Here is a 27,040-nt window from a genome sequence, read left to right on the forward strand (position 1 = left end):
TGCTAATCGCACTTCATCTACCTGGATTGGCTGATTCATCTTTTCTTTATCTCGAGGGCTGAGGGATGGTAGGTCTATATTGTCCAGGTATGAGGACTCTGGCAACCCTTCGTCCCCTGCCTGCGCGTACAAGGTGCGGTAAAATCGTGCAAAGACCTCGCAGATCTTCTCCTCTCGGTGTTCTACCTCCCACCGTTCCCCCCTGATTTGTAATACCGTTTTTTTGGTACCTCTTGGAGTAGCTAATCTGGCCAGAAGGCGACCTGCTTTATTGCCAAATCTATGAAGCTGATATTTATAGTATACCTGGGACTTTGATGCTCGCTGGTGCAGCAACACATTTAAAGCGGCCTGCAGTTCTAGTAGTCTGCTGCGTTGGGCTGTTGTTTGGCCATACGCCCTTCTGGCCTTGCACAGTAGTGCACGCAATCTGAGGATCTCCCTGTTTCTAGCCTTCCGTACGTGGTGGTAATAGCTGATGATCTCCCCCCGGAGCACTGCCTTAGCGGCCTCCCAAAAGAGGAGGGGGTCACTCTCATGCTGTTCATTTATGGCCTTGTAATCTTCCCAATATTTATTAAGTTTTTCCCTAAAAATCCCATCTCCCGATAGTTCCAGTGGGAACTGCCATGAGTTGCCTCTGGGCTTCCCCGTGCCTACTTCCCATTCCAGTAATACCCATGCGTGGTCTGAGATCGTATATGGACCAATATTTACCGCCTGCACCATCCCAAATAAAGCTTCCAAGGTAAGTATATAATCTATTTGGGCCTGTGATGCGTGCGCCCTCGCATGGTGAGTATAATCTCGTTCCCCTGGATGTAATACTCTCCACACGTCCACTAAATCTAGTATCCGGCCCACCCTTTTCAGGCCTTTGTTTGACGCTTCAGTATCGCTCCTCCTCCCCTGTGAACTGTCTATTGAAGTATCCCACACTGTGTTAAAGTCTTCTCCCATTATTATATGTGCCCCTGGGTAGTTAAGGAGATGGCCTATTAACCTGTTGTAAAACTGTTTATCGTATTGATTGGGGGCGTATACATTACAGACTAATACTTTTTGACCGGAGATCTCTAATTCCACAAAAACATATCTACCCCCAGTGTCAACCACGTAAGGGCGAATCGTCACTGCCACTCCTTTACGGATGAGCACTGCCACCCCCCCTTTTTTCCCCTGAGCCCCTGCTGAGATACATTCCTCCACCCACCATTTGTTCAATTTGGCATGTTCCTCCTGGCTCAAATGTGTTTCTTGTCTATTCTGTGCCGTTGTAGGTGTTGTAATATTTTCGTTCTTTTAATTGGCGAATTGATCCCCCCCACATTCCACGTGACTAACCTAACCATAGTCTCTAGGGAGGATAGTACATAGATGCAACTCTACCGAGTGTGTTCTGTTCCCAAAGAGGGCACCCCAGCCTATGCCCCCCCAGGTGGGCTTACATCTTCTTTCTGAGCCTCGTCCATTAAACCTTGTCTCCCCCCGGAGTGTTAGTTGACTTCCCTCCCTCCCCCCTCCCCCCCACTCCTGCCAATCCCACCCCTGCCCCTCTTCCTCCCTCCCTCCTCCCCCTACCCTCTCCTCCCCCTACCCTTCCTGCCCGATATCCCCTTTCCCATTGTTCCCAAAATAGGAATCGGTCACGTTTAGCACCTCCCAAACACTCCCCCCTCTTAACCGTACCGGAACAAAATCTTGGACCCCCCTCCCTCCTTAGTATGCTACTATACACTTTACTCCTATTATAGCCCCTCTTGTACTCGTTCCGGTCTCCCGAATCCCCACATGTAAACAACAGTAACTAACTAAATACCCCCAATCTAATCTTCCTAGAATCTACACATTGCTTTACGTTTCAATAACCCCTCATGCATTCAGTCTTTACTCTCGGGTCTTGTACCATCTGCTGGCCGTTTACTCCAGTCCTAGTACTCCCGATAGAATTTGTCACAGCTGTGCATCTCAAAGTCTGCCAAATGTGATGTGAACCAGGAATAGCTGCAATCAAACTGTCCATCCGCGCATGCTGGTAGGGTGTTGCTCAATTTCGCCTCAGAGTTTGAGTACTTACAGTCATCTCTATCTAACTGCAAAACTGTAAACTTTGAACATAACTCTTAACGCACCTTCAAACCATTATGTCTCGTATGTCATCTTTGTCAACATGGGTACATCACATTTCAACTATTCATGGTGGTGTTCCCAGGGTCCCTTATGATTACTTACACCAGCAATGATGTTATTGAAGGCTCCTTGCCCGCTCAGGTCGTCGGCGCGTGGCTTGGTCCCGCTGTGGCTTCTCCCTCCAGTTGTTGCAAAAAACTTTTCACCTCCTCGGCCGATTCAAATGAATGTGCTGTGCCATTGTGCGTGACTTTCAGCACAGCCGGGTAGATTAAGGCAAAGCGCATCTTCATATTAAACAACTGAGAGCAAATAGGCGTAAAGGCCCGCCGCCGCTCCGCAACTCCTGCGGAGTAATCCTGGAAGCATAAAATCCGTTTCTGCTCGTACATCAGGACATTCTCTTTCCTTGATGCCTGTAGTATCAACTGCTTATGTGCAAAATTCAGCACTCTCAGGATTACTACTCGCGGTTTGGTGGATCTGTCTTGTCGTATTCCGAGGTGGTGGGCTCTCTCTATCCGCAGCGGCCCCATGCTTTCCGGGAAGTTCACTCTTGCCGCGAGCCAGCACTCCAATACAGCAGCCAGGTCTCTGCCTCCGGTAGCCTCAGGAAAACCTACTAACCTTAAGTTGTTGCGGCGGGAGCGGTTTTCCAAGTCCTCTATTTTTTGCTCCAAGGTTGCCACCTGTTTAGCAAGCTGTTTCTGCCCGTCCTCTACCTCCAGCACCTGGTCTTCCACTGCGCTGGTACGGGATTGAAAGGCCACACATTCCCGAGTTAAGTCCTCCATGCGGGACTGCAGTTTTTCAAGCTTAGTATCAATTGGGGTGAGCCTTCTCTCTAGGAGTTCCTCCAGAACAGTGGTCATCTCCGTTGTTATTTCGCCCACCCACGTGGAGGAGACTGAGGTCCCGATCACTCCTGGCGGGGACGCCATCTTGGAGCCCACCGGTTTCTGTCTTAAGCGATCTTTGCCGACCGATTTCGCTGCCATAGCCGTCTCTCGGTCTTGCGATCTGCAGCCCAAGTGCCCGCTCCACTTCCGACTCTAATTGCCTCCTTTTTTTCGGGGGTCTGACCAACTGGAATCTCGAGGGGAAGAGAGTTGGGGCCGGAAAGCGTCTCACCTGCGACCGCTCTCCCGCATGGCGTCACGTGACCCCTCGTATGCAGCTATTTTGGTTAATGGACTTGAGTCACAAAGTTTTCCCATTGGGAGGGGTACAAGGCAGGGTTGTCCACTCTCGCCGTTCCTTTTTGTTTTAGCCTTGGATCCTCTTATAAGGGATATTGTGGAGAATCCGTTGATTAGGGGGATTCAGTTAGGGTCTCAGGTTTTCAAAGTTGCGGCGTTTGCGGATGACTTATTGGTACATCTTACCCACCTGAGAGAATCATTAGAGACGCTTTTAGAAACGTTTCAAGAATACGGAGATTATGTGGGGTTTCGTATCAATTTAGTGAAATCTGAGGCGTTGGTATCATTGGCGGTCCTGGATAACACATGGGGGTTGGATTTTCCTTTGAGGCGGGCATCTGGGTTCTTTAAATATTTGGGAATTTGGCTTACGTTGAATATCCCCACTCTGTATCGCTTGAATGTGTCTTCTTTAGTAGAGGACACACAAAGACAATTGAATGCGTGGATGGGCCTCCCATTTACGCTATTAGGGAGGGTCAACTTAATAAAGATGGTCATCTTCCCCAGATGGCTGTATGAATTGCAAACGTTACCGATCCGGCTTTTTAAAAAAGATTTAAAGGTGGTGACTAGGCTCTTTAGTCGTTTTTGTTGGGTCGGCAAAAACCCTAAATTGAGTCAGGAGGTGATGAATGGAGATTGGGGCCAAGGGGGTGTGGGGTTCCCTAGCTTGTCTCTTTATAATCAAGCATGTCTTCTTAGGCACCTGGGGGACTGGCTCAATCTAACACAGACATATACGCCCACAGCTTTTGAACAAGAATATTTCGCCCCCCTGGGGTTTTTCCCGCTTTTGCACCTTCCCCAGAGCCGGGTACCTCAGCATTTTAAGAGGAGCATATTGCTTAGGCCTTTGTGGGAGGTGTGGTGTTGGTTGGTGAGGTTATTGGAGGGGGGAACCCACGGGTTACGGATCAATTGCCCATTCGCGGTAATATTGATTTTGAGGCTGGGATGGATAACCCGGTCTTTCTTGTGTGGGACCGCACAGGTTTTTCTATATTAGAACATCTTCTACAGGAGGATGGGGGGGGGGGTTGATACCATTTGACGTTTTACAAGATAAAGTGGGGCCCACTTGGGGGAATCAGTTTGCGTACGTGCAGGTTAGACATTATGTAGCCTCTTTGGATCAACTTTCCCTGAGACAGTGGCTGGGTGAGCGGCTGCGTGGGCTTTTTCAGGAGACTCTAGAGGAGCGTTTTATCGATCTCTGGTCTTCATGAGTCTATAGTCCGCAGAAGCCCCAGTAAGACTTATAAATATATTAAAAGTAGATGGGAGAAGGACGTAGGGATCTCATTAACGCACTGGGATGTGGTAGCCACATTAAAGGGTGTACGTGGGTTGGTTACAGATGAGAGGCTGAGAGAGTGTGGATACAGAGTGGTGTTGAGGGGATACATGTCAAGGGCTCAGTTGGCGTATGTGTCCGGTTCTGAGCCTGCGGCATGCTCCAAGAGTGGGGCTAGCGCTCATTCGTTTTAACATGCACTTTGGATGTGTCCGGCAGTGCGAGCCTTTTGGCTATGAGTGAGGGGTCATCTGACTAGGTTGTTGGGGCAACCGATTTGGGGAACAGAGGGGCATTTTCTGTTGGATCAAGTCGGGGCTTTTGCTCCTCTAGACCGGCATTCAAGTTTGTTTTGCCGGAAACTGAGTTTGGTGGCCTGGAAATGTGTTCTACAATACTGGACTTCGTCTGAGGCTTCTGCTTATTGGTACTGGCGGAACCAGGGCCATCTTTTGGTGACCTGGAAAGCTAGAGAGGCAAGAAATTCCCACAGACGTGGGGCGCTGTTTACTCAAATATGGCAACCGTATCTGCAAAATCTCAGTCCCAAAGGGTGCAGTCTGTTACTTAATACGTAACTCTGTCTGCACAGAATTCTTAATCTTCTGTTGACGGGGGGGGGGGGGGGGGGGGGCAAGGGGTTTCATCTGATAGCCTAGATTAGATATGGGGGGGGGGGGGGGGTTAACTTCTAGGCCTTCCCAGCTCTGGTTAGGTGGGATGGGTTGGGTTTGAAGGAGGGAGAGGGAAGTGTGTTGCTGGGTAGTTGATTAATGGATTTGGTTTTGGTTTGGCGATTTGGGTTGAAGAAGCCCGATAGAATACTGTTGTTGGGTCAGGGGTGGGGGGTTGGAAGGAAGGGCAGGGGAGGAATGGGATATTATTAAAATGATGAGTTCTTACATTTTAGTTTGGGCAGCAGGGTTTGTCGTCTAATTTATGATTTGTGATAATTGTTGTATGGGTCAGTAATGTTTAACATGCTGGTTTATTAATAACTTGTGGGAGGGGGAACTGGCATCTCAACAAAAAAAGGGGGTGTAAAGCTGGGGTGGGGGTGGGAGAAAATTGGTAAACTTTGATGAGGGAATTGTTACCTACTTTTATTACGTGTGCTTTGATATTCACAATGATGTGTATTGAATTTTATGTTTCGCATGTTGAATCATCAATAAAATTGTTGAAATATAAATTATCAAAGGGGTATCTCAGAACCCATCGCTAATGGTTGATCAGAAGATTTCTTGGTATTAACAGATAATATATTGTGACAGGAGGTATGATTGTTCTGGCATTTTCAAAACTTTTGCAAGATATCTTTTAAAAGTAATAAGAGGAGCAACAGCTGGTAATTTAATAAAATTAATAAACGCAATGCCTTCAGTCTTTGCTGATTTTCCAAATTTTCTCTTTTCTTTGCAATAACAAATTCTCTTTAATTAGAGCACATTGTTCCTCCTGAAGTTTACCAGTATCAGACTGGAGGAGTGGCCTAGTGGTTAGGGTGGTGGATTTTGGTCCTGGGGAACTGAGGAACTGAGTTCAATTCCCGGCACAGGCAGCTCCTTGTGACTCTGGGCAAGTCACTTAACCCTCCATTGCCCGCCGCATAGAGCCTGCCATGAGTGGGAAAGCGCGGGGTACAAATGTAACAAAAAAAAATGCTGCACCTTAAGTTTCAAATAGGCAACTTTACCATGAAGTGACTGGGTTTGAGTCACTAGAATTGAAATTTTGCTACAGAAAGAAGTTTCCAAACTCTCTAGGGCTTCCCAAATCGTTGCAATGGAATCACTTCTAGTTTTGTAGGCAGCAGGGACTTACATTGTAGCGTCAACCCTGCATGGACATCTCACTGCCCTGCTCAAATGCCTCCTGTGCATCAGCTCCAAGGACTCTAACGGAAAGTTGAGCAGCGCTTCCCTGTACTGCTACACTCGGGGTTCCACTGCACCCGGAACAGAAAAACCCTCTTCAGGGCACGCTGATCCAGGAACATCATGGAGCAAGGACTCCGCATCTCTGGGCTGAGAGAGGTGTCTGCTTCAAGTAGGGGGGGTTCTCTTCCTGCCGCTCCAACCTGCAGTGAAGACGCTAGCCCAGGACTCGCGCTTGGGACTTCAAAGCGATCCATCGGTCCCACCAAAGGAAGAGCAGGAGCGGCAGGGTAAGCCCTCTGCTTTCCCCTTCGTTTAGGCTTAAGTTAAGAGGCAAGTTACTAAGAAAAAGTTTAACGTTGGAGTGGGAGAGGAGCAGCCAACGGTAGTGTTGTATAGTAATGAAGTAAAAGTACTTTTACTTGTTACAGAGTACATGACAACGAAGTACATCTAAACCAGTTTTAAGTACTTTTACCTCATTTACATGCTGCTCCTTTACAAGTAAAAGGCTGAAGTACTGAGTTTTCCTCCCCCTCCTCCTTTTCACATGGTTCCAACATCTCCCCTACCACTTTCCCCCTATAGGGTCCTTAAAATTTGCCTTTAGTCTCTAGCAGTGGTTAAGGCATCCTCTCTCTGGTTCGGTCTCTCTCTCTCTCTCCTTCATTCCTCTTGTTTAGCATTACTCTCCCTCACCTTATTATCTGGTCCTTAAAACTTGCCTTCCAAAAGTTGCCGGGTGGGGGGGGGGGGGGCCAGGTCAGGCATCTCATTTCTCACTCTTTGAATATCCATTCCATGTCCTTGATCTGCTTCCTAGAGAACTCCATCTGTGGCTGGTGATCGCCGACACCCTCGTTCAGGTCGCAGCGCCACTGCAGCTTGGCACTCGGCTCTGAGTCTTCCGCCATTACTGCTCCGCCAACCCCGAGATTGCCATTCTGCACCCTCCATGAACTTAACAGGCCACCTTCAACCCACTTCCGCTTTCCTCCCTCTTCCCTGCTGCCGTCAGCTAGCATGAGCTGCCTCTGCTTCGGCAGCACGTCTATAGTGTCCTCTGATTAGTCAGCAGTGAAGACAGGCAAACCTCTGGCAAACTATGGGACCTTCTCTCTGCTGCATCCCACCCATTCAGAGGAGGCAAAGTGTGGCATAGAAAAGGCACCATAACCCACTGGAGGTTGCCTGCCTGTTCACTGCTGGGACCTCACAGCCTGCCCAAGGTAGTTTTGCCAGCATTCAGCTTTAAAGATTTAGGGTGGACAGTACATTTTCACTTGACAGTCACTGGTTAAACAGTGTAAATATGGAAATATTTTGCCTTATCAAACATAAGTTTTTGCTTTTTTTATTTTTGTATATGATATTTTTTATAATTTATCTGTTGTCATTTTGATTTCTTTTTACACCCACCTGCAGTGTGCCCCTTGGATTGTTTTTGAAGACCATTTTGTCCATCCTTGCTCTTCTCTGCTAACTGCCCCGCCCCCGAGCCATGCCATCTAACAGCTGTTGGGAACTAGAACTCAGATGCAAGTTATATTAGTACCAATGTGGAATCTTCAGACCCAACTGACACAAAGGGTGTTAATGTTGTAATGTATTGTTTTTATTTAAGTGTATTTACCCCTCCCAACATAGTGGACCACCCACTAATACTTAGGAAGAAATAAACCACCAAGGCTGCATCAGTTTGTCCTTTATTAAATATCTCTTCATGTATTTGTACAATTAACTGATCAGTTCTATCTCACTAGGAGTACAGAATATTGCTATATAAAATTAACCTCTATATCTGAGACTCCAAAGAATGTACAAGAGACATATACAATCAATTGGTTATTGGAATATAGTACCCCAGCTACACATAGGTGTTTTCTGGGTCTGAGTCTTTTTTTTTTTTTTTTGTTACATTTGTACCCCGTGCTTTTCCCACTCATGGCAGGCTCAATGCGGCTTATATGGGGCAATGGAGGGTTAAGTGACTTGCTTTAATGTTATATTTTACCACTCAAAGCCAATTAGTAGATATAAAAGACTCAAAGTTACTCATGAGAAAGCAATTGGATTACTTGCCAATTCAGATGCAATAGATTGGTTTCTCATGGGAGAGCAGCTCTGTAACTGTCTCTCTGGCTTGAAGTAGGAAGTACACTCATTTTTATATGTCCTCTCAGGATACAGATAATATGACAGTAAGCACACCTGATTGGATCTATGTTAATGTCATAGTTAACACTGATTGGTTATGGTAATAAGTTGGTTAATATTTACTGGAAAGATCAACGATAGACTAGCTTTTACTGGAAATCTAAGTCATTTTCCTGAGACACCATATTTGTTCTGTTTTTCAAGAACATCTGTGACCACACTGTTGCTAAACTATGTCACTCTGTTCTTTCCCACTCATGCCCGTTCCTCATTCTGCTACATGAGAGTTACACAACAGATCATGAGTTCTGTATTTCTGAACATCTGTTACCACCATATTGCCACATTCATGCAACTCTGCAAGTTAGACCCCAACCCTTGCGTGTTTCTTCTTGCTCTGCAGTGTTTCAACACTGGAGTTCAAGTCAGAGACACAGGCCTGTAATTTTTCCTCATTTTAGATCTTGAACCTAAGTCTCAGGCCTTGAACCAAATATTCATATCCCCCACCAAATATGATTAAAACTAGTGCTCCTTGCAAACAACCTGGTCCTGCACCTAGATGTTTGCTCTCACCTCAAAATCTGGAGCTAATTCTTTGTTGTTATGAGCTCAATAAACATATGATTAGAACTCTGATTGTAGGCTGTCTTGGGTTGCAGGTATCCAGAATCCCTAAGCAGGTTGGAATTCTCGGGCCTTACTTTACCCGTCATGGCCATCCAATCATGAGCACTAAGAGGTGGATAGTAAATAGGAGAGGCACTAGTAAGGGGAATCTTTGTGTTCAAGATTGCCAGTGGTGTAACTGAAAATACTCTGAAGGTACAATTATTTTTACTCAAAAGTATTAGGCACTTACATTTTTACTTTTACTTGAGTACATTTTTAATGCAATTTTCAGTGTATTTTTTACTTTTACTTAAGTATCAAAATATGCATTTATCTTTACTTTTGCTTAAGTACTTTGACCTAGTACGGTGATGGCGAACCTATGGCACGCGTGCCAGAGAGGGCACGTGGAGCCCTCTCTGTTGGCACGCGCGCCGCCGGTCGCTTCACCCGAGACTTTCAGCTCTCCCACCCACCCGGCGTCAAGCATTCCTTCCTCCCTCCCACCCGGCACCAGCCCGCCCGGCCTCCATCCCTCCCTCCAAACCCGAAGAAATTTAAAAGTCTTCCCTTGTCCAAGTAGGCGGCGTCAGCATCAGCAGTAGCAGCGAAAAGCGTGCTGCTGATTCGGCGCGTCTTCAGTCTTCCGTGTCTCAAGCTCTCTGGTCCCGCCCTCATTTCCTGTTAGGGCGGGACCAGAGAGCTTGAGAGACGGAAGGCTGAAAACGCGCCGAATCAGCAGCACGCTTTTCGCTGCTACTGCTGATGCTGACGCCGCCTATTCGGTCAAGTGAAGACTTTTAAATTTCTTCAGGTTCGGAGGGAGGGAGGGATGGTGGGCTGGTGCTGGGTGGGAGGGAGGGAGCCCTGGTGCACGCCGGGTGGAAGGGAGGGAGCGAGCCCTGGTGCTTGGGTGGGAGTGCTGGGTGGGTGGGTGGGTGCGAGGCCTGCCTGGTGCTTGGGTGGGTGCGTGGAAGGCCTGCCTGGTGCTTGGGAGGGAGGGCTGCCTGGTGCTTGGGTGTGAGGGAGGGAGGCCTGCCTGGTGCTTGGGTGGGTGGGAGGCCTGGTGCTTGGGTGGGTGTCCTGTTGCTTCGGTGGGAGTGCTGGGTGGGTGGATGGCCTGGTGCTGGGTGGGAGGGAGGGAGACTTGGGTGGGAGGCCTGGTGCTTGGGTGGGAGTGCTGGGTGGGTGCATGGCCTGGTGCTTGGGTGGGAGGGAGGCAGGCCTGGTGCTGGGTGGCAGGCCTGGTGCTGGGTGGGTGGCCTGGTGCTTGGTGCTGGGTGGGTGGCCTGCCGCTGGGAGGGCAGGGGGGAGAGGAGGGTGGCTGGAGGGGAGGGCAGGGGAGAGAGGAGGGTGACTGGACATGGGCGGCTGGAGGGGAGAGGAGGGTGGCTGGACATGGGTGGCTGGAGGGGAGAGGAGGGTGGCTGGACATTTGTGGCTGGAGGGGAGAGGAGGGTTGCTGGACATGGATGGAGGGCAAGAAATGAAGAAGAAAGGAGGAAAGTAAAGAAATAAATGGAAAGGAAGCCCTGGAAACGGAGTTAAGAGAACAGATAGAGAGCAGCAGAATCAGCGACTAGGACCAATATGGATAGAAAAACAAAATCACCAGACAACAAAGGTAGAAAAAATCATTTTATTTTCATTTTAGTGTTTGGAATATGTCCTATTTGAGAATTTACATCTGCTGTCTTATTTTGCACTGGGTATACTGGAGCTGTAATAACTTAAAGAAATGATTTATAATGAAAGAAAATCATGTTGTTTTTTTCTCCTATACTAGTATAATATTTTCAATGATGTCTGTTTATATGCGCCATGGCTGGTGTAAGGGGGTGTGGCTATCATAGGGGCGGAGTCATATGTGGTGACCCCGCCCACCTGCCCATAATGAGTACCGGCACTTTGCGATGAGTAATTAGATTTTGGGTTGCTGTTTGGGCACTCGGTCTCTGAAAGGTTCGCCATCACTGACCTAGTACTTTAAACAACACTGGCCAGTGGCACTTCCTACTCAGACGCCATCTTGCCCTCCAGAGATCTTTAATTAACTAAGGGTGAAGGTCAGATGTACTCTTTCAAGGAGTTGATCAGTGCTGATTGAGGCACAAAGTGTTAATTCTGTTATCTAGAGCAATGCAATTATTGCATCATCCTCAAGATTTTCAGGATTAGAAAAACAGATGTTTCTAAAAGTAGTTAGAGAATTGTAAAAATTTTCCAGTTTGTTGGTTCTATGAGGAAAGACAGGTTGGGTGGAGTTTCTGGGAGGCAGGTTATAGATGCATTGGATAGAAGCAAGAGATAACTGATTAGGAAAAGGAAACATGCTCAATTTAAACAACAAAATCAAACTTTTGAGTGAGCACTTTTGCCTGTGATAGGTTGTTCCTCTTATGAGGACCTTGGATAAGGTGATATCACGTAATTATTTGTACTATTAAAACATGTTTTTTAAGGCATGAGACAGAGTTAAGCCAGAAGTATATTCTCAGAGAGAGATTTTGAGTTGTTCTTCAGACTAGTAGCATCTAGGGCTCATTCCATATCATCATGCCGATCAATCCATAGACTGGTGGGTTGTGTCCATCTACCAGCAGGTGGAGATAGAGAGCAATCCTTTTGCCTCCCTATATGTGGTCATGTGCTGCCGGAAACTCCTCAGTATGTTCTCTATCTCAGCAGGTGGTGGTCACACACAGCAGCAGCTCTGGCTAGGTCTCCAAGCCTAATTCTTAGGTTTTGTTGAGTACCTGGGGTTGAGCAAGTGCAAACCTGGTGGTGCCAGGTCCCTCCTTTTCTCCCCCCTCCCGCTGGCTCCGTTAAAAAAAAAAATTGAACGTCCTTTAAGGGCGTTTATTTCAACGTTTATATCAGCGTTTATTGCAGCTGCTCACTAGGACACCAGTTCGTTACAGCTCGGAGCGAGAAGCAGATAATTTTACCTTTTATAGCGGGCAGGGGGTTCCCCGTTCGGTCTCCACGTGGCTTATGGCGTCGGAGGGCGAGGGCGCGAAGATTCACTCCCCGGACTGCGTGTGTGCGTCTAGTGGGGATGCGGGGGTTTCAAAGCCTGACTCGCCTTTGTTTGGGCGTCAGTTTGGAGTCCGGTCAGTGTCCTGGTTCTTCCTCCGGTGCGGCGTTTTTTTCCCGCCATATGTGCCCATCCCCCGCTGCTCCCCCCTCCCCCCCACCCATTTTGGCCGGCCACTCTGCTCGGACGGCTTCTTCTTGGGCCGCCCTCGAGTTGGGAGACGTTAATGCTATGGTCGCCCTTGATTCGGGCGACGGCAAGAAAGCGGCGAAAGTTAAGCGCCGTTCTTTCCGCGTGGCTCCTTCTCGGAGTTTCGCACCGGACGCCATTTTGGATGAGAGCATGTTCCCCCCCCCCCCCCCCGCTCTTGCGAGCGCCGGTTGAGGGTGCGTCTAGGGCCGTGGCCCAGGCGGCAGAAGCGCACAGTCTAGGGGGTTCTCCCCTGAGTTCATTTTGCTGCTGCATCAGGCTTTTCTTATGCTAAACGCTGCCCCGGCTCCCCCCTCTGATCAAGGGGTTAAGGCCTCCGGAAGCAAATGCCCTTGGTGGACTTCCAGGCCCTAGAGGACTCTGTCTCCTCTGATGTAGATGAGGGCAGCGTATCTGAGTTCTCGCAATGGTCCTTTGAGGATTCCTTGGAGGAGACAGATTCCCGCTTGGATGGAGCGGATGACCCCTCTGCAGCACGGATCTTTCGCTCAGAGGATTTGCCCAACCTGTTAGTGCAGGCCATTAGCATTTTGAAGATTTCCTCTCCGGAGAACGTCTCTCCCTCAGCCTCTGTTGGCTCTGCCATTATGCTGGGGACGAAGCGCCCGCCTAGAACCTTCCACGTGCATGAAGCCATGCACACCTTGATTTCGGCTCATTGGGATTTCCCAGAAGCGAGCCTTAAAGTGGCTAGGGCTTTGTCCCGCCTCTATCCTCTGCCTGAAGGTGAATAGGAGGCCTTTCTTGGGCCTACCATGGATTCTTTAATCACTGCGGTGACTAAGAAAACGGCGTTGCCGGTGGAAGGTGGCATGGCCCTAAAGGACGCCCAAGACAGGAGATTGGAGGCGGCTTTAAAGTCGTCCTTTGAGGCGGCTGCTTTAAGTTTGCAGGCCTCAATTTGCGGCTCCTATGTGGCCAGGGCGTGCCTGACGCTGGTGCAGCGGGCTTCCCCCTCGGATCCTTCCTTGAGGGCTGATTGGCCAGCCCTGGAATCGGGCTTGGCCTACTTGGCAGACTTGCTGTATGATGTCTTGAGAGCCTCGGCTAAAGGTATGGCTCAGACAGTCTCTGCACGGCGGTGGCTTTGGCTAAAGCATTGGCCTGTTGACCACGCCTCTAAGTCTCGCCTGGCTAAGTTGCCTTTTAAAGGCAAGCTGCTCTTTGGGGTCGAGCTGGACAAGATTGTGACCGATCTCGGCACCTCTAAGGGCAAGAGGTTACCGGAGGTCAGGGCTCGGGCCAGTGGTGCCCGCCCCGGTTCCTCCAAAGGACGGTTTCGGGAAGCCCGTCGGTATTGCCCGGGCAAGTCGGGCTCCTCTGCCCCCTTTTCCTTCATAAGGAACTTCTCCCCCAAGCAGCATTTCTTTGACAGAGACCGCCGTCCCGGAGGTGCCTCCTCCGGTCCTCCCCCAGGGTCTCGTACCCAATGACGGGGCGCTGGTCCATGGCCCAGAGCAGATTGGAGGACGCCTATCCTCGTTTCTGGGCGAGTGGACCAGGGTAACTTCAGTCGCTTGGGTGCTGGAAGTCATCAGAGACGGCTACAAGCTAGAGTTCTGCCGACCCTTAAGAGACGGGTTTGTGCACTCTCCCTGCAAGTCTCCGGTCAAAGCTGTGGCAGTGCAGCAGACTTTGGACAATCTGATCCGCCTGGGTGCGGTCGTTCCGGTGCCAGAAGATCAGCTTGGCAAGGGACGTTACTCCATTTACTTTGAGGTTCCAAAGAAAGAAGGTTCTGTCCGGCTTATCCTGGACCTCAAAGTGGTCAATCGGGCCTTGTAAGTTCGGCACTCCCGGATGGAGACTCTCCGCTCTGTTATAGCAGCAGTGCAGGCAGGGGAGTTCCTGACATCCTTGGACATCAAGGAAGCTTACTTGCATATTCCCATCTGGCCTCCTCATCAACGCCTTCTGCGTTTTGCAGTTCTGAGCCGACACTTCCAGTTCAGAGCCCTCTCGTTCGGGTTGGCTACTGCTCCGCGGACCTTCTCCAAGGTAATGGTGGTCATTGCGGCCTTCCTTCGCAAGAAAGGAGTACAAGTTCATCCTTATCTGGGCGACTGGTTGATCCGAGCCCCCTCTTATGCAGAGTGCGGCAGAGCTTCAGACCGGGTGATTGCTCTTTTGTGCTCCCTGGGGTGGATCATCAACTGGGAGAAAAGCCAGCTGCGCCCGACTCAGTCCCTGGAGTATCTGAGAGTTCGATTCGACTCCCAAGTGGGCAGAGTGGTCCTGCCAGACAATCGGATTGTCAAGCTTCAGGCTCAGGTGGACAAGCCTCTTCGGGCTTGGGACTATGTGCAGCTGTTGGGCTCTATGACGGCCACGATGGAGGTAGTGCCCTGGGCCAGGGCCAATATGAGACCTATACAGCTCTCTCTGCTGCAGCGATGGACTCCAGCTTTGGAGGATTACGCTGTTCGCCTTCCCTTGGATCCGGCGGTGCGCAAGGCGCTGAGCTGGTGGCTGAGGCCAGACAAGCTGTCCACAGGAATGCCTCTTATGACCCCGGAGTGGGTTGTCGTCATGGCGGACGCCTCTTTGACGGGCTGGGGAGCCCACTACTTGGTAAGGACAGCGCAGGGGCTCTGGTCCCCTGCAGAGGCAAAGTGGTCTATCAGCCTCCTGGAACTCAGAGCCATTTGGTTGGCGCCTTTGGAGTTCTCCTGGTCCTGGCGCTGAAGCCAGTACGGGTCCGGTCGGATGATGGCACGGCTGTGGCCTATGCCAATCGCCAGGGAGGTACCATGAGCGCCCCTCTAACCAAGGAGGCCATGAAGCTATGCCTGTGGGCGGAAGCAAACCTGGAACAGCTGTCGGCGGCCCACATTGCGGGAGTCATGAATACTGCTCAGGCCTTCTTGGACATCACGAAGTGCTGGGGCCAGTCGAGCCTAGATCTGATGGCCTCATCAGCCATTTGCCAAGTGCCGCGCTTTTTCAGCAGAGGACGGGACCCTCGATCTCTGGGAGTAGATGCTCTTCTCCAACAGTGGCTGACACAGGAGCTTCTCTATGTGTTCCCGCCTTGGACCATGTTGGGCAGGGTGCTAGGCCGGTTGGCAAAGCATCCGAGCCAGATAATCCTGGTGAGTCCGGATTGGCCCAGACGTCCCTGGTATGCGGACTTGATCAGGCTCTCAGTGGACGGCCCTCTGCAGCTGCCAGCGGAGCGGGGCCTGTTGCATCAGGGTCCCGTGGTAATGGAGGATCCCTCCCCCTTTGGTCTTTCGGCCTGGCTATTGAGCGGCAGCGTCTGAGGAAGAAGGGCTTCTCAGACAAGGTCATCGCCACTATGCTGAGAGCGAGGAAGCACTCTACTTCTACTGCTTACGCCAGGGTTTGGTGTACCTTTGCATCGTGGTGTGAGGCAGGCTCACTTTCTCCCTTCACTGCCCCAATTTCTTCAGTATTGGCGTTCCTGCAAGAAGGTCTGGAAAAAGGCCTGTCGCTCAGTTCCCTTAAGGTCCAGGTAGCGGCTCTTGCTTGCTTCAGGGGTCACCTGAAGGGTGCTTCCCTGGCCTCGCAGCCAGATGTGGTACGCTTTCTCAAGAAAGTTAATCACCTGCGCCCTCCTCTGCACTCAGTGGTACCTGCGTGGAATCTCAATCTGGTGCTAAGAGCCTTGCAGAAGCCGCCTTGTGAACCCTTGTCGAGGGCATCTCTGAAAGACCTGACCAACGTCAGGGAGGCAGGATTCCACGCAGTCTTTTTGGTGGCTATCACTTCAACCAGAAGAGTTTCCGAGCTCCAGGCGCTATCATGTCGGGAGCCCTTTCTGCAGTTCTCTGAGGCAGGAGTGTCTATTCGCACAGTGCCTTCCTTCCTGCCCAAGATTGTTTCTCGCTTCCATGTGAATCAGCAGCTCTGTCTACCCTCCTTTCGTAGGGAGGACTACCCAGAGGAGTACTCTGCTCTCAAATATCTAGATGTGAGACGAGTCATCATCAGATACTTGGAAGTGACCAATGATTCCGGAAGTCGGATCATCTGTTTGTGCTGTTCGCAGGTCCTCGTAAGGGTCTGCAGGTTGCCAAGCCTACCGTGGCATGATGGGTCAAGGAAACCATTGCAGCGGCTTATGTGGCCGCGGGGAAGGTGCCGCCTACCCAGCTGAAGGCTCACTCCACTAGAGCACAGGCGGCCTCGATGGCAGAGGCTGGGTCCGTCTACTTGGAAGAGATTTGTAGGGCGGCAACTTGGGCATCGGCTCATATCTTCTCCAGACATTACCACTTGACTGTGGCTGCTCGGGCGGAGGCCCGGTTTGGAGCTTCAGTGTTGCGGTCAGGGATTTCTGTATCCCGCCCTGGGTGAGTACTGCTTCGGTACATCCCACCAGTCTATGGATTGATCGGCATGATGATATGGAAGGTAAAATTATGTATCATACCTGATAATTTTCTTTCCATTAATCATAGCCGATCAATCCATAGCCCCTCCCAGATATTTGTACTGTTTATATTCTGGTTGCATTTCAGGTTCAAGTTTAGTCTTCAGTTCCTGTTCAGGAGGACTTCGTGTTCAAGTTTTTTCAATTGGATTCTTCAGGAGTTGCGATGATTTTGTGTTACAGTGAGCTGCTGCATTCCTCTCCCCTCCGTTTTACGGGGCTGGATTGAGACCTAAATTCTGCCGGCGCTCCCTCCCGCTTCGTGCGGCTGTAGGGCAGCTTTGTACCCCTCCTGCTTCGGCGGTGTTAGTTTGTCAGTCAGCTCCTCTTGCGGTTGCGGTTGCAAGATAAGCCAGATCCCCCCGCATCGGTGGGTGTGATGTCCCTCCCCCACTCCGCGGGGATGAGCTGGACGGATTCCCCTCCTCCACTTGTGTGGGGATGAGCTAGGTTGATTCCCCTCCCCCGTTTTGGCGGTGGTGAGCTGGGCAGAGTGTCCCTTTGTGGGTGTAATTCTCTAAGTGCTGAGTCCTGCGGATGGAGCTTTGATATCGACATACTGAGGAGTTTCCGGCAGCACATGACCACATATAGAGAGGCAAAAGGATTGCTCTCTATCTCCACCTGCTGGTAGATGGACACAACCCACCAGTCTATGGATTGATCGGCTATGATTAATGGAAAGAAAATTATCAGGTATGATACATAATTTTACCTTGAACTGCAGTGCATAGCAGAAACACTCCCACTGACTGCTGCACTTGAGTTGCTGAGAGTCAACTTAAGGTAGTCTATTTGGCCTTCATGTGTTAAGAACTATACTTACAGCTTCATCCTTGAAGGGATTGTTTAGAATATAAATAACATGGACTGTAATCTTTATTCTCATTCTCCCAGGTGCCATGTTCCAGTGGCAGAAAGTCCTATGCTGGGTATTGTCAATGCCAAGGGAATGGTTGAACTATGTCGCCTGACCAATAGTGAGGTAACGACTGAATCAGTAATAGGGAGAATTTCAGGCTATCAAATATTGGTGTCCTCATAAATCAGAGTATTGCATCTAGTGGAAGTGTAATAGATCCTATCTTGTACTGATCTCTTCATATGACTGAGCAGCAGTAGTGCTACCAAAGCATTACTTTACATCCATTCAATCAGCAATTAAAGGGAATGACTTGGCAACTTGAAACTACCCAGAGTATGAATACAGAATGGAGAGCTGAAGAGACCTCAGGAGAGAAGCCACAAGTACCCTGAGGCACCCAAAATATGAATTCATCATTAAAGACTGACATGTTCTCAAGGGGGTTGATGGAATCAAATCTTGGAGAGAAAAAGCATATCAACCTACATTTAATCTTCTGTGTGTGTTAGTGTGCTGCTAGTGGAGATGCCAGCAAGTAATCTGTAGAAATCTTACTTTGGTTGTAAGATTTACTTTTTTCTACGAGTGACAGCAAAGAGTAGTTAACCGTCCTTGGGTGTTTTTGGTTCCTTCTTCTGATACATTATTTTTATTTCCAGTAGATGATGTGCAGGTTGGAGCCGGTGTGCTCTGTTGATCTGGGCCAGGAATGTCTTGCCTTGTCTTTGGACTGGTCCACAGGATTAGGAGAAAGGTAAGAAGGGTTCGTTCCCCCTTATCAGCTTTTACATAGGTGAAGGTAGCAACATAGAGTGAGACTTCATGCTGGAAAGGGACTGCATAAACTTTCTGTATATCAGGTGTGGGCAACCTGTGGTTCATGTACCAAACCATCATAATACTGTCTACATGATAGTGCTGATTATGCAACTGTGAAAATGCAGGAGAAACAAAACTGCCCAATATTCAAAGCGATTTAAATGGTCTGGAAAGACTCCTGGCTGTTTAAATTGTGTGTCTGTGGTTAACCGCAGAGATTTAGTATCACTTAACTGATTAGTGCTGCTGAATATTTGCAGTTAGCACCTTAGCCAAAACTGACTAACTTTGTGGGCATTCAAGGGGAAGATTTTGTAACTTATGTGGTTAAGTGCCAATATTCAGCCCTTAACCGCATAAAATAACAGCATAAATTGGGCAAATTAATTGCAGTCCTATTTTATGAGGTTAAGGGCTGAATATTGTGCTTAATCTTAATCCCATAAATTTTAGTGGTCAGCCTACAACTGGTGGTGCCTGGACACGGCCTAGCATTGAATATCCTGGAATACAGCTGGTAGTGGACATAAAAATGCTGACCACTGCTGGCTGAATATTGGCTGGAAAGATCCCTAGTTCTACTACTACCCTGATAACATCATCAGCAAAGACTTCTTGTCTTCACATTTTGGGCTTTGGTAGAGCTTCATTTCTCCTGCATTTTGATACCAAAGCTTAGAGCAGTGACCCCAAACCACCCAATACTTCACAGTTAGATCTAGACTTTTGGAGAATTCCATCATTGTTGACCTGGACCTTCAGACTCTTATTGTCAAGTATTTGTTAGCTGGCAGAAAAAAAAATAAAACAATGTACACAATGTAAGGTATCAAATGTGGCTAGGCACCAAGCTATTGTAATGGACAGTTGCTTGGTGTAGTTACTAGTGCACTAGTCATTCCACATTTCTAGCTTCTGTACATTGCACATCCAAAATGGTGTCCTGGTAACAGGACAGTTCAGCTAATTTGACACTGAGGTGGAGCCCTTTTAGCACCAAACAGTGTGACCAATCATACCAACTAGGGTTGTACCGAATTGAAACAGAGAAAAATGTAGGCAGGTAAAGACCATAGAGCCTATCCAGTCTGCCCATCCACGTCATCTACTCTCCTTGTCACTCCCTTAGAGATCTTATGTACTTGTCCTCAAGCTCTCTTGAATTTAGATACTGTTTTCATCTCCATCACTTCCACTGGGAGGCTGTTCCATGAATTTGCCACCCTTTACATGAAGAAGTATTTCCTCAGGTTACTTCCGACTTCATCTCCTTTTACCTTCATCCTATGCCCCCTCGTTTCAGAGCGTCCTTTCAATTGAGACCCGCCTCCTGTGCATTTATGCTGCATAGTTGATTTTGTGAATGCGGTGGGATGTTTGGATGAGCATCAGTATGGTTTTAGGGCTGGCCATAGTGTTGAAATTTTGCTATTGTCAACATTGGATGTGATGAAGGGGATTGTGAAGGGCTGACTTATTGTTTTGTTTCACTGGATGTGTCAGCTGCGTTTGACACAGTAGATGTCGATCTTCTGTTATGTTGGCTAAAGGAGCTTGGGGTAGGGGTGTAGTATGAAAGGAATTGGTTCTCCTGTTTTGTTTTGTTTTGTTTTGTTTTTTTAAGGGGAGGTCTTTTCAAGTATTTAGCAGGGGTCAGACTTCTCATGTAGTGACAGTGTCCAGAGGGGTATTGCAGCTCTTTCTGCTTTACTATTTAATATCAATATGTCTTATTTGGGTAAGTTTTTTTTAGTGATCTACAGGTTGAACATAGGGTATATGCAGATGATGATTTTTTTTCCCAGTGCAGGGAGGCATGGATGGTTTGTATGCTAAGCTAAATTTGAATTAATGTTTTTTTTGGGAAGGATGATGTTCTTTTGCAGTACAAGTCAGTGTAGGTGGGTGAATTTGATTTGGATGTAAAGGATAAGATGAGAGTATTAGGTGTGATTTTGGACTCAAACTTGTCAATGCAAGATCAGATATTGTCTGTAGTTCACATAGTAACATAGTAGATGACGGCAGAAAAAGACCTGCATGGTCCATCCAGTCTGCCCAACAAGATAAATTCATATGTGCTACTTTTTATTTGTACCTGTCCTCTTCAGGGCACAGACCGTATAAGTCTGCCCAGCACTATCCCTGCCTCCCAACTACCAGTCCCGCCTCCCACCACCAGCTCTGGCACAGACTATAAGTCTGCCCAGCACTATCTCCGCCTCCCAACCACCAGCCCCGCCTCCCACCACCGGCTCTGGCACAGACCGAATAAGTGTGCCCAGCACTATCCCCGCCTCCCAACCACTAGCTCTGCCTCCCACCACCGGCTCTGCCACCTAAACTCGGCTAAGCTCCCAAGAATACATTCCTTCTGAACAGGATTCCTTTATGTTTATCCCACGCATGTTTGAATTCTGTTACCGTTTTCATCTCCACCACCTCCCGCGGGAGGGCATTCCAAGTATCCACCACTCTCTCCGTGAAAAAGTACTTCCTGACATTTTTCCTGAGTCTACCTCCCTTCAATCTCATTTCATGTCCTCTCGTTCTACCGCCTTCGCATCTCCGGAAAAGATTTGTTTGCGGATTGGCCTAGTGGTTAGGGTGGTGGACTTTGGTCCTGGGGAACTGAGGAACTGAGTTCAATTCCCACTTCAGGCACAGGCAGCTCCTTGTGACTCTGGGCAAGTCACTTAACCCTCCATTGCCCCATGTAAGCCGCATTGAGCCTGCCATGAGTGGGAAAGCGCGGGGTACAAAAGTAACAAAAAAAAAAAAAATTAATACCTTTCAAATATTTGAATGTCTGTATCATATCACCCTTGTTTCTCCTTTCCTTCAGAGTATACATGTTCAGGTCCGCAAGTCTCCCCTCATACGTCTTGTAACGCAAATCCCATACCATTCTCGTAGCTTTCCTTTGCACCGTTTCAATTCTTTCTACATCCTTTGCAAGATACGGCTTCCAAAACTGAACACAATACTCCAGGTGGGGCCTCACCAATGACTTGTACGGGGGCATCAACACCTCCTTTCTTCTGCTGGTCACACCTCTCTCTATACAGCCTAGCAACCTTCTCACTACGACCACCGCCTTGTCACACTGTTTCGCTACAGCCACCGCCTTCTCACACTGTTTCGTTGCCTTCAGATCCTCAGATATTATCACCCCCTCTTCCCATCCGTACCTATCAGACTCTCAGCGCTTAACACATACATCTCCCGTGGATTTCTCTTCCCTAAGTGCATCACTTTGCATTTTTTCGCATTGAATTTTAATTGCCAAACCTTAAACCATTCTTCAAGCTTCTGCAGATCCTTTTTCATGTTTTCCACTCCCTCCCGGGTGTCCACTCTGTTACAAATCTTAGTATCGTCCGCAAATAGGCAAACTTTACCTTCTAACCCTTCGGCAATGTCATTCACAAATATGTTGAACAGAATCGGCCCCAGCACCGATCCTTGAGGCACTCCACTACTCACCTTTCCCTCCTCCGAGCGAATTCCATTAACCACCACCTTCTGGCGTCTGTCCGTCAACCAGTTCCTAATTCAGTTCACCACTTCGGGTCCTATCTTCAGCCCATCCAGTTTAGTTAAGAGCCTCCTGTGGGGAACTGTGTCAAAAGCTTTGCTGAAATCTAAGTAGATTACGTCTATAGCTCGTCCCTGATTTAATTCTCCTGTCACCCAATCAAAGAATTCAATGAGATTCGTTTGGCACGATTTCCTTCTGGTAAAACCATGTTGTCTCGGATCTTGCAACTTATTGGCTTCCAGGAAATTCACTATCCTTTCCTTCAGCATCGCTTCCATTACCTTTCCAATAACTGAAGTGAGGCTTACTGGCCTGTAGTTTCCAGCTACTTCCCTATCACCACTTTTGTGAAGAGGGATCTGCTTTTTTTCCGCTTCATCTGTTGATTCGTTTGAAACCTGTGCTACCTAAATATGATTTTAGGTCTGGTAATATCTAGAGTTGGTTTTTGCAATGTGCTGTACTTGGGCATCGCGAAGTCCAGTATGCAGTCTTTGCAGTTGATTCAAAATGCTGCTGCCCATTTGCTGGACGGCACGAATCATTTTGAACATGTCACCTATACTACTAGTTGCCCATTCAATTTAGAATTCTGTATAAGATTGTGTGTTTTGATTCATCAGGCAGTGTATGCAGAATCAGTTCCCTGGTGCTTTAGAGAAGTTATTGTTGTGAATCGACGTCAGAGCATGCAATGTTTTTGAATACTAGGGATGTGCAGTCTGTGAAATTTGTCCATACTTGGAAAAGTTGCTTTGGCTCTACCACAGATCTGGAATGCTGTACGTGGAGTTATAAGACTTTGTGGCAGTATGGCATCTTTTCACAAACTATTGAAGACTTATATGTTTGTTCAAGCCTGGGGTTGATATGACATGTTAGTTCTGTTTTGGTATTAATGGTGTTTTATTTGTGTTTTTATTGTGTATGTTTTATTGTAATCTGCTTAGCTGTAAGCAGAATAGACATTTTTAAATAAATAAATAGGTATTTAAATGTCTGTATCCTGTATGCGTATTAAGATCTTTAAGTTGTCCCCATACGCTTTATAATGAAGACCACTGACCATTTTAGTAGCCATTCTCTGGACTGACTCCATCCTGTTTATATCTTTTTGAAGGTGCAGTCTCCAGAACTGTACACAATATTCTAAATGAGGTCTCGCCAGAGTCTTATACAGAGGCATCATCACTTCCTTGTTCCTACTAGCCATTCATCTTCCTGTTAACTCAAGCATCCTTCTAGCTTTCACAGTCACCTTTTCTATCTGTTTAGCCACCTTAAGGTTGTCACAGATGATCACATTCAAGTCCCATTCCTCCTTTGCGTACAAAAGTTCTTCACCCCCTAAATTGTACCGTTCCCTCAATGGTACAGTTTAAGGGTGAAGAACTTTTTTCAAGGACAAGCAGGCCAGCTAATTCTCACATGTGGGTGTCCAGCATACTGTTTCTTTAAAACCTCGAGGCAGCGCTCCCACCATGCATATGCGGGTGCCTTCTCGCCTGACTCGTGAGGCCAGGACCAATTAATCTTTTGTCATCTGCGGTGAGAGAAGGACATGTCTGAGGTGGGGTCTTTTAACGTCATTTGTAAAGAAGTATTTTTGTTGTGTTTTGGTGTTTTTCCCTTATGGGGTTGTTTCCTTTTTACCTGTATTGCCAAAGTTAGATATTTTTCCTTTTTTTGTAAGTTTTCTTATTTTATTCTGACTGATTAGGCCCTCTTAGACCTGAGCATCGGTCTGGAACTGTTCCTCTATTTTGTTGTGACTTTCCCCTATTTTTCCAATATCACCTTTGAATCATTTGATTTAGCCACGGCTGTTTTACCTTCCATGTCATCAAAAGTTCCCAGTGGCTTTAAGCACTGTGCTCAATTCAGTCGGACCATCTCTGGAGCTAACACCCGTTCTTGGTGTATCCAGTGTTTAGGGCCAGACCATAACTCACTAAACTGTATTCTTTGTATATGCAGAAAAGAACACACAAGTCTAGAGAGGCTCAAAAGGAAAAGGTTTTTTGGAGCCAGATTTGAAACATCAGCATTGGCTACCAGACTTCTATCAGACACTGGAAGTGGTTGAGCATCGAGTAGATCTCCACCTGCCTCGGTGCCGGCTGCTACATAGGTCCCCCGGGACCGGTCAGCATCGGAACTGACACCGAAGAGAAGGGAGGATTCGATCGGATTTGATATTAGCTTTGAAGTAAGTATACATAGGAAATCAAATACTTTAGCGTTTAACTTTAAAAAAGGAGACTATGATAAAATGAGAAGAACGGTGAAAAGAAATCTTAGAGGAGTGGCTGTGAGGGTCAAAAATTTACATCAGGCGTGGATGCTGTTCAAAAACACCATCCTGGAAGCCCATACCAAATATATTCCGCATATTAAAAAAGGAGGATGGGGGGGGGGGGGGGGGGGGGCGTGTCAAGATGGCGCTGAGAACGGGTGAAGTGTAAGTTGCTCCGGCCAGGCTGTTCGGGGGAAAATTAAAAAAAAAAAAAGGTTTCTATTTTTATCAATATGCCACATTTGAAACGAAAAGGGACGCTGAGGTTAGTGCTCCCGCCTACCTCGACCTCCTCCCCGATTCAATCAACTCTGGAGCGTTTCTTCCTCGGGACTTCTCAAACATTGAGGGGATTAGAACCCGCAGCGGCTGGATCTGGAGAAGCGGACCAATTGCGGGAAAATGAAACATATTTGTCCCCTCCACCAAATTCCATGTACCCTCCGTGCCCAACAACTGTAGTGACTCGAGAGGCAACCCAAACAGTCACCGGAAGTGTAACCGGAGGAAGGTCCAGCGGGGATCTGGGATCGCTACAGGAGTCGCTGAGATCCAGAGACCAGATGTTTCCTGAATACTTCGAAAGAAAATCGGAGGTGAATCTGGAAAGGATATGGCTGGAACTTCTTGAAATGGACTCGACCTTACAGAAGTCTTCGGGAGAGGTAAAAGCTTTAAACATTAAGATTGAAGGATTGAAAGATACTGTAGAATCGGTTAAACAAGAACTGTCTTCAAGGGCTTCAACTTTACAAAATGAAGTAGAACAAATACAAGAGTATAAAGCAACAGTGGCAAAAGATAATATGGATATTGGAAGGAAGATTGAACAGATAGAAAATTGTAATAGAAGATTAAATCTGCGTTTGTTAAATTTTCCTAAACTCCTTGGGATAAACCCGTTAGAATTGTTTAAAAGATTCCTAATAGAAAATTTAAAAATTCCACAAGAAGCTATTCCTCCAATAAATAACATTTATTATATACCTAATAAACCCAAAGGAGCGGAAGGAGAAAGAAAAGATACAGAAAAAGTGGATATTGATCTGGATAATATATCAGCAATTTTAGAACAATCTTTGGAAAATGTCACTGAAAGAGCTACAATGATAGTTTCTTTTGTTTTTGAATAAGACTTGAACTCAATTATGAGACTTTACTTTAAATCTACCAATTCTCAGTAAGGAGGTGAAAAAATTTGGATATATCCTGATGTTACTAAATGAACACAACAGAAGAGGAAAGCTTTCCTTTCTTTGAAAATGAGAACATTAGAATCAGGAGGATCTTTTTTGCTTGCTTGTTTTTTATTTACCTGAGCAGCTGAAGTCTTTTCTCGATTCAAAACAATTAAATAAGTAGTAGAAATTGGGAAGTAAGATGCCTTCAATCTGTTTGTTATATACCTTATAGTCTTCTCTAATTCCTAGCCCCCCCTTATTTTGTGGTCTAAGAAAGCTATTTAGATATTGGCTGTATTTCACTAGACTGGTGTATATTGTTTAGGTATTGAAAATGCAATAAATAAATGAAAAAAAAAAAAGGAAGATGGAAGACCAAACGACAACCGGCGTGGTTAAAAAGTGAGGTGAAGGAAGCTATTAGAACTAAAAGAAAATCCTTCAGAAAATGGAAGAAGGAATCGGCTGAAAATAATAAGAAACAGCATAAGGAATGTCAAGTCAAATGCAAAGCGCTGATAAGGAAGGCAAAGAGGGACTTTGAAAAAATAATTGTGTTGGAGGTAAAAACACTTGGAGGGGCATAATCGAACGGCGCCGACCATCTCCGTGGCCAGCTCTGTAAATGGGCGGAGCCAACCGTATTTTCGAAAAAGATGGCCGGCGCCGGCTAAATCTCAACATTTAGGTCGAATGTTGAGATCAACGGGTTTAGAGATGGCCGGGTTCGGTTTTTGGCCATAATGGCCATCTCAAACCTGGCGAAATGCAAGCCTTTTGGTTGTGGGAGGAGCCAGCATTTGTAGTGCACTGGCCCCCCTGACATGCCAGGACACCAACCGGGCACCCTAGGGGGCACTGCAGTGGACTTCGCAAATTGGTCCCAGGTGCATACCTCCCTTTCCTTGTGTGCTGAGCCCCCCCAAATCCCCCCAAAACCCCCTCCCCCAACTCTACACCACTACCATAGCCCTAAGGGGTGAAGGGGGGCACCTATATGTGGGTACAGTGGGTTTTGGGGGAGTTTGGAGGGCTCAACATATACCACCACAAGTGTAAAAGGCGGGGGGGGGGGGGATGGGCCTGGGTTCAACTACCTGAAGTGCACTACTGCACCCACTAAAAGTGCTCCAGGGACCTGCATGCTGCTGTCAGGGAGCTGGGTATGACAGTTCAGGCTGGCGTGAGAGGCAGGCAACAATTTTTTTTTTTTTTTTTTTGGGTGGGAGGGGGTTGGTGACCACTGGGGGAGTAAAGGGAGGTCATCCCCGAAATGCCAGCCATCTTTTTTTCATTATAGGGCGAAGCCGGCTATCTCATAGCCACGCCCCCATACCGCCTTCTGTACCCTGCCTTGAAGTTTCACTGGCTCCGCGACGGAAAGCAGTTGGTGCCGGCCAAAATTGGCTGTCGATTATAC

At 47.6% G+C, this 27,040-nt stretch overlaps 1 protein-coding gene across 2 annotated transcripts in view; it reads left to right on the forward strand.

Moving 5' to 3' along the window:
• The window catches only part of DPH7 (diphthamide biosynthesis 7), a 411,528-nt gene that overhangs the window by 138,841 nt on the left and 245,647 nt on the right, over positions 1-27,040 (forward strand). The window contains exons 4-5 of one of the 2 annotated variants that reach the window (XM_030206599.1): positions 17,816-17,903; positions 18,446-18,537. The exons of the other annotated variant lie outside the window; for it this stretch is intronic. Of the exons in view, the coding sequence (XP_030062459.1) occupies positions 17,816-17,903; positions 18,446-18,537 (180 nt within the window). The remainder of the gene's footprint in view (positions 1-17,815; positions 17,904-18,445; positions 18,538-27,040) is intronic. 2 annotated transcript variants of the gene reach the window in all.

Source organism: Microcaecilia unicolor, chromosome 6, assembly GCF_901765095.1.
Source record: "Microcaecilia unicolor chromosome 6, aMicUni1.1, whole genome shotgun sequence".
Taxonomy (NCBI): domain Eukaryota; kingdom Metazoa; phylum Chordata; class Amphibia; order Gymnophiona; family Siphonopidae; genus Microcaecilia; species Microcaecilia unicolor.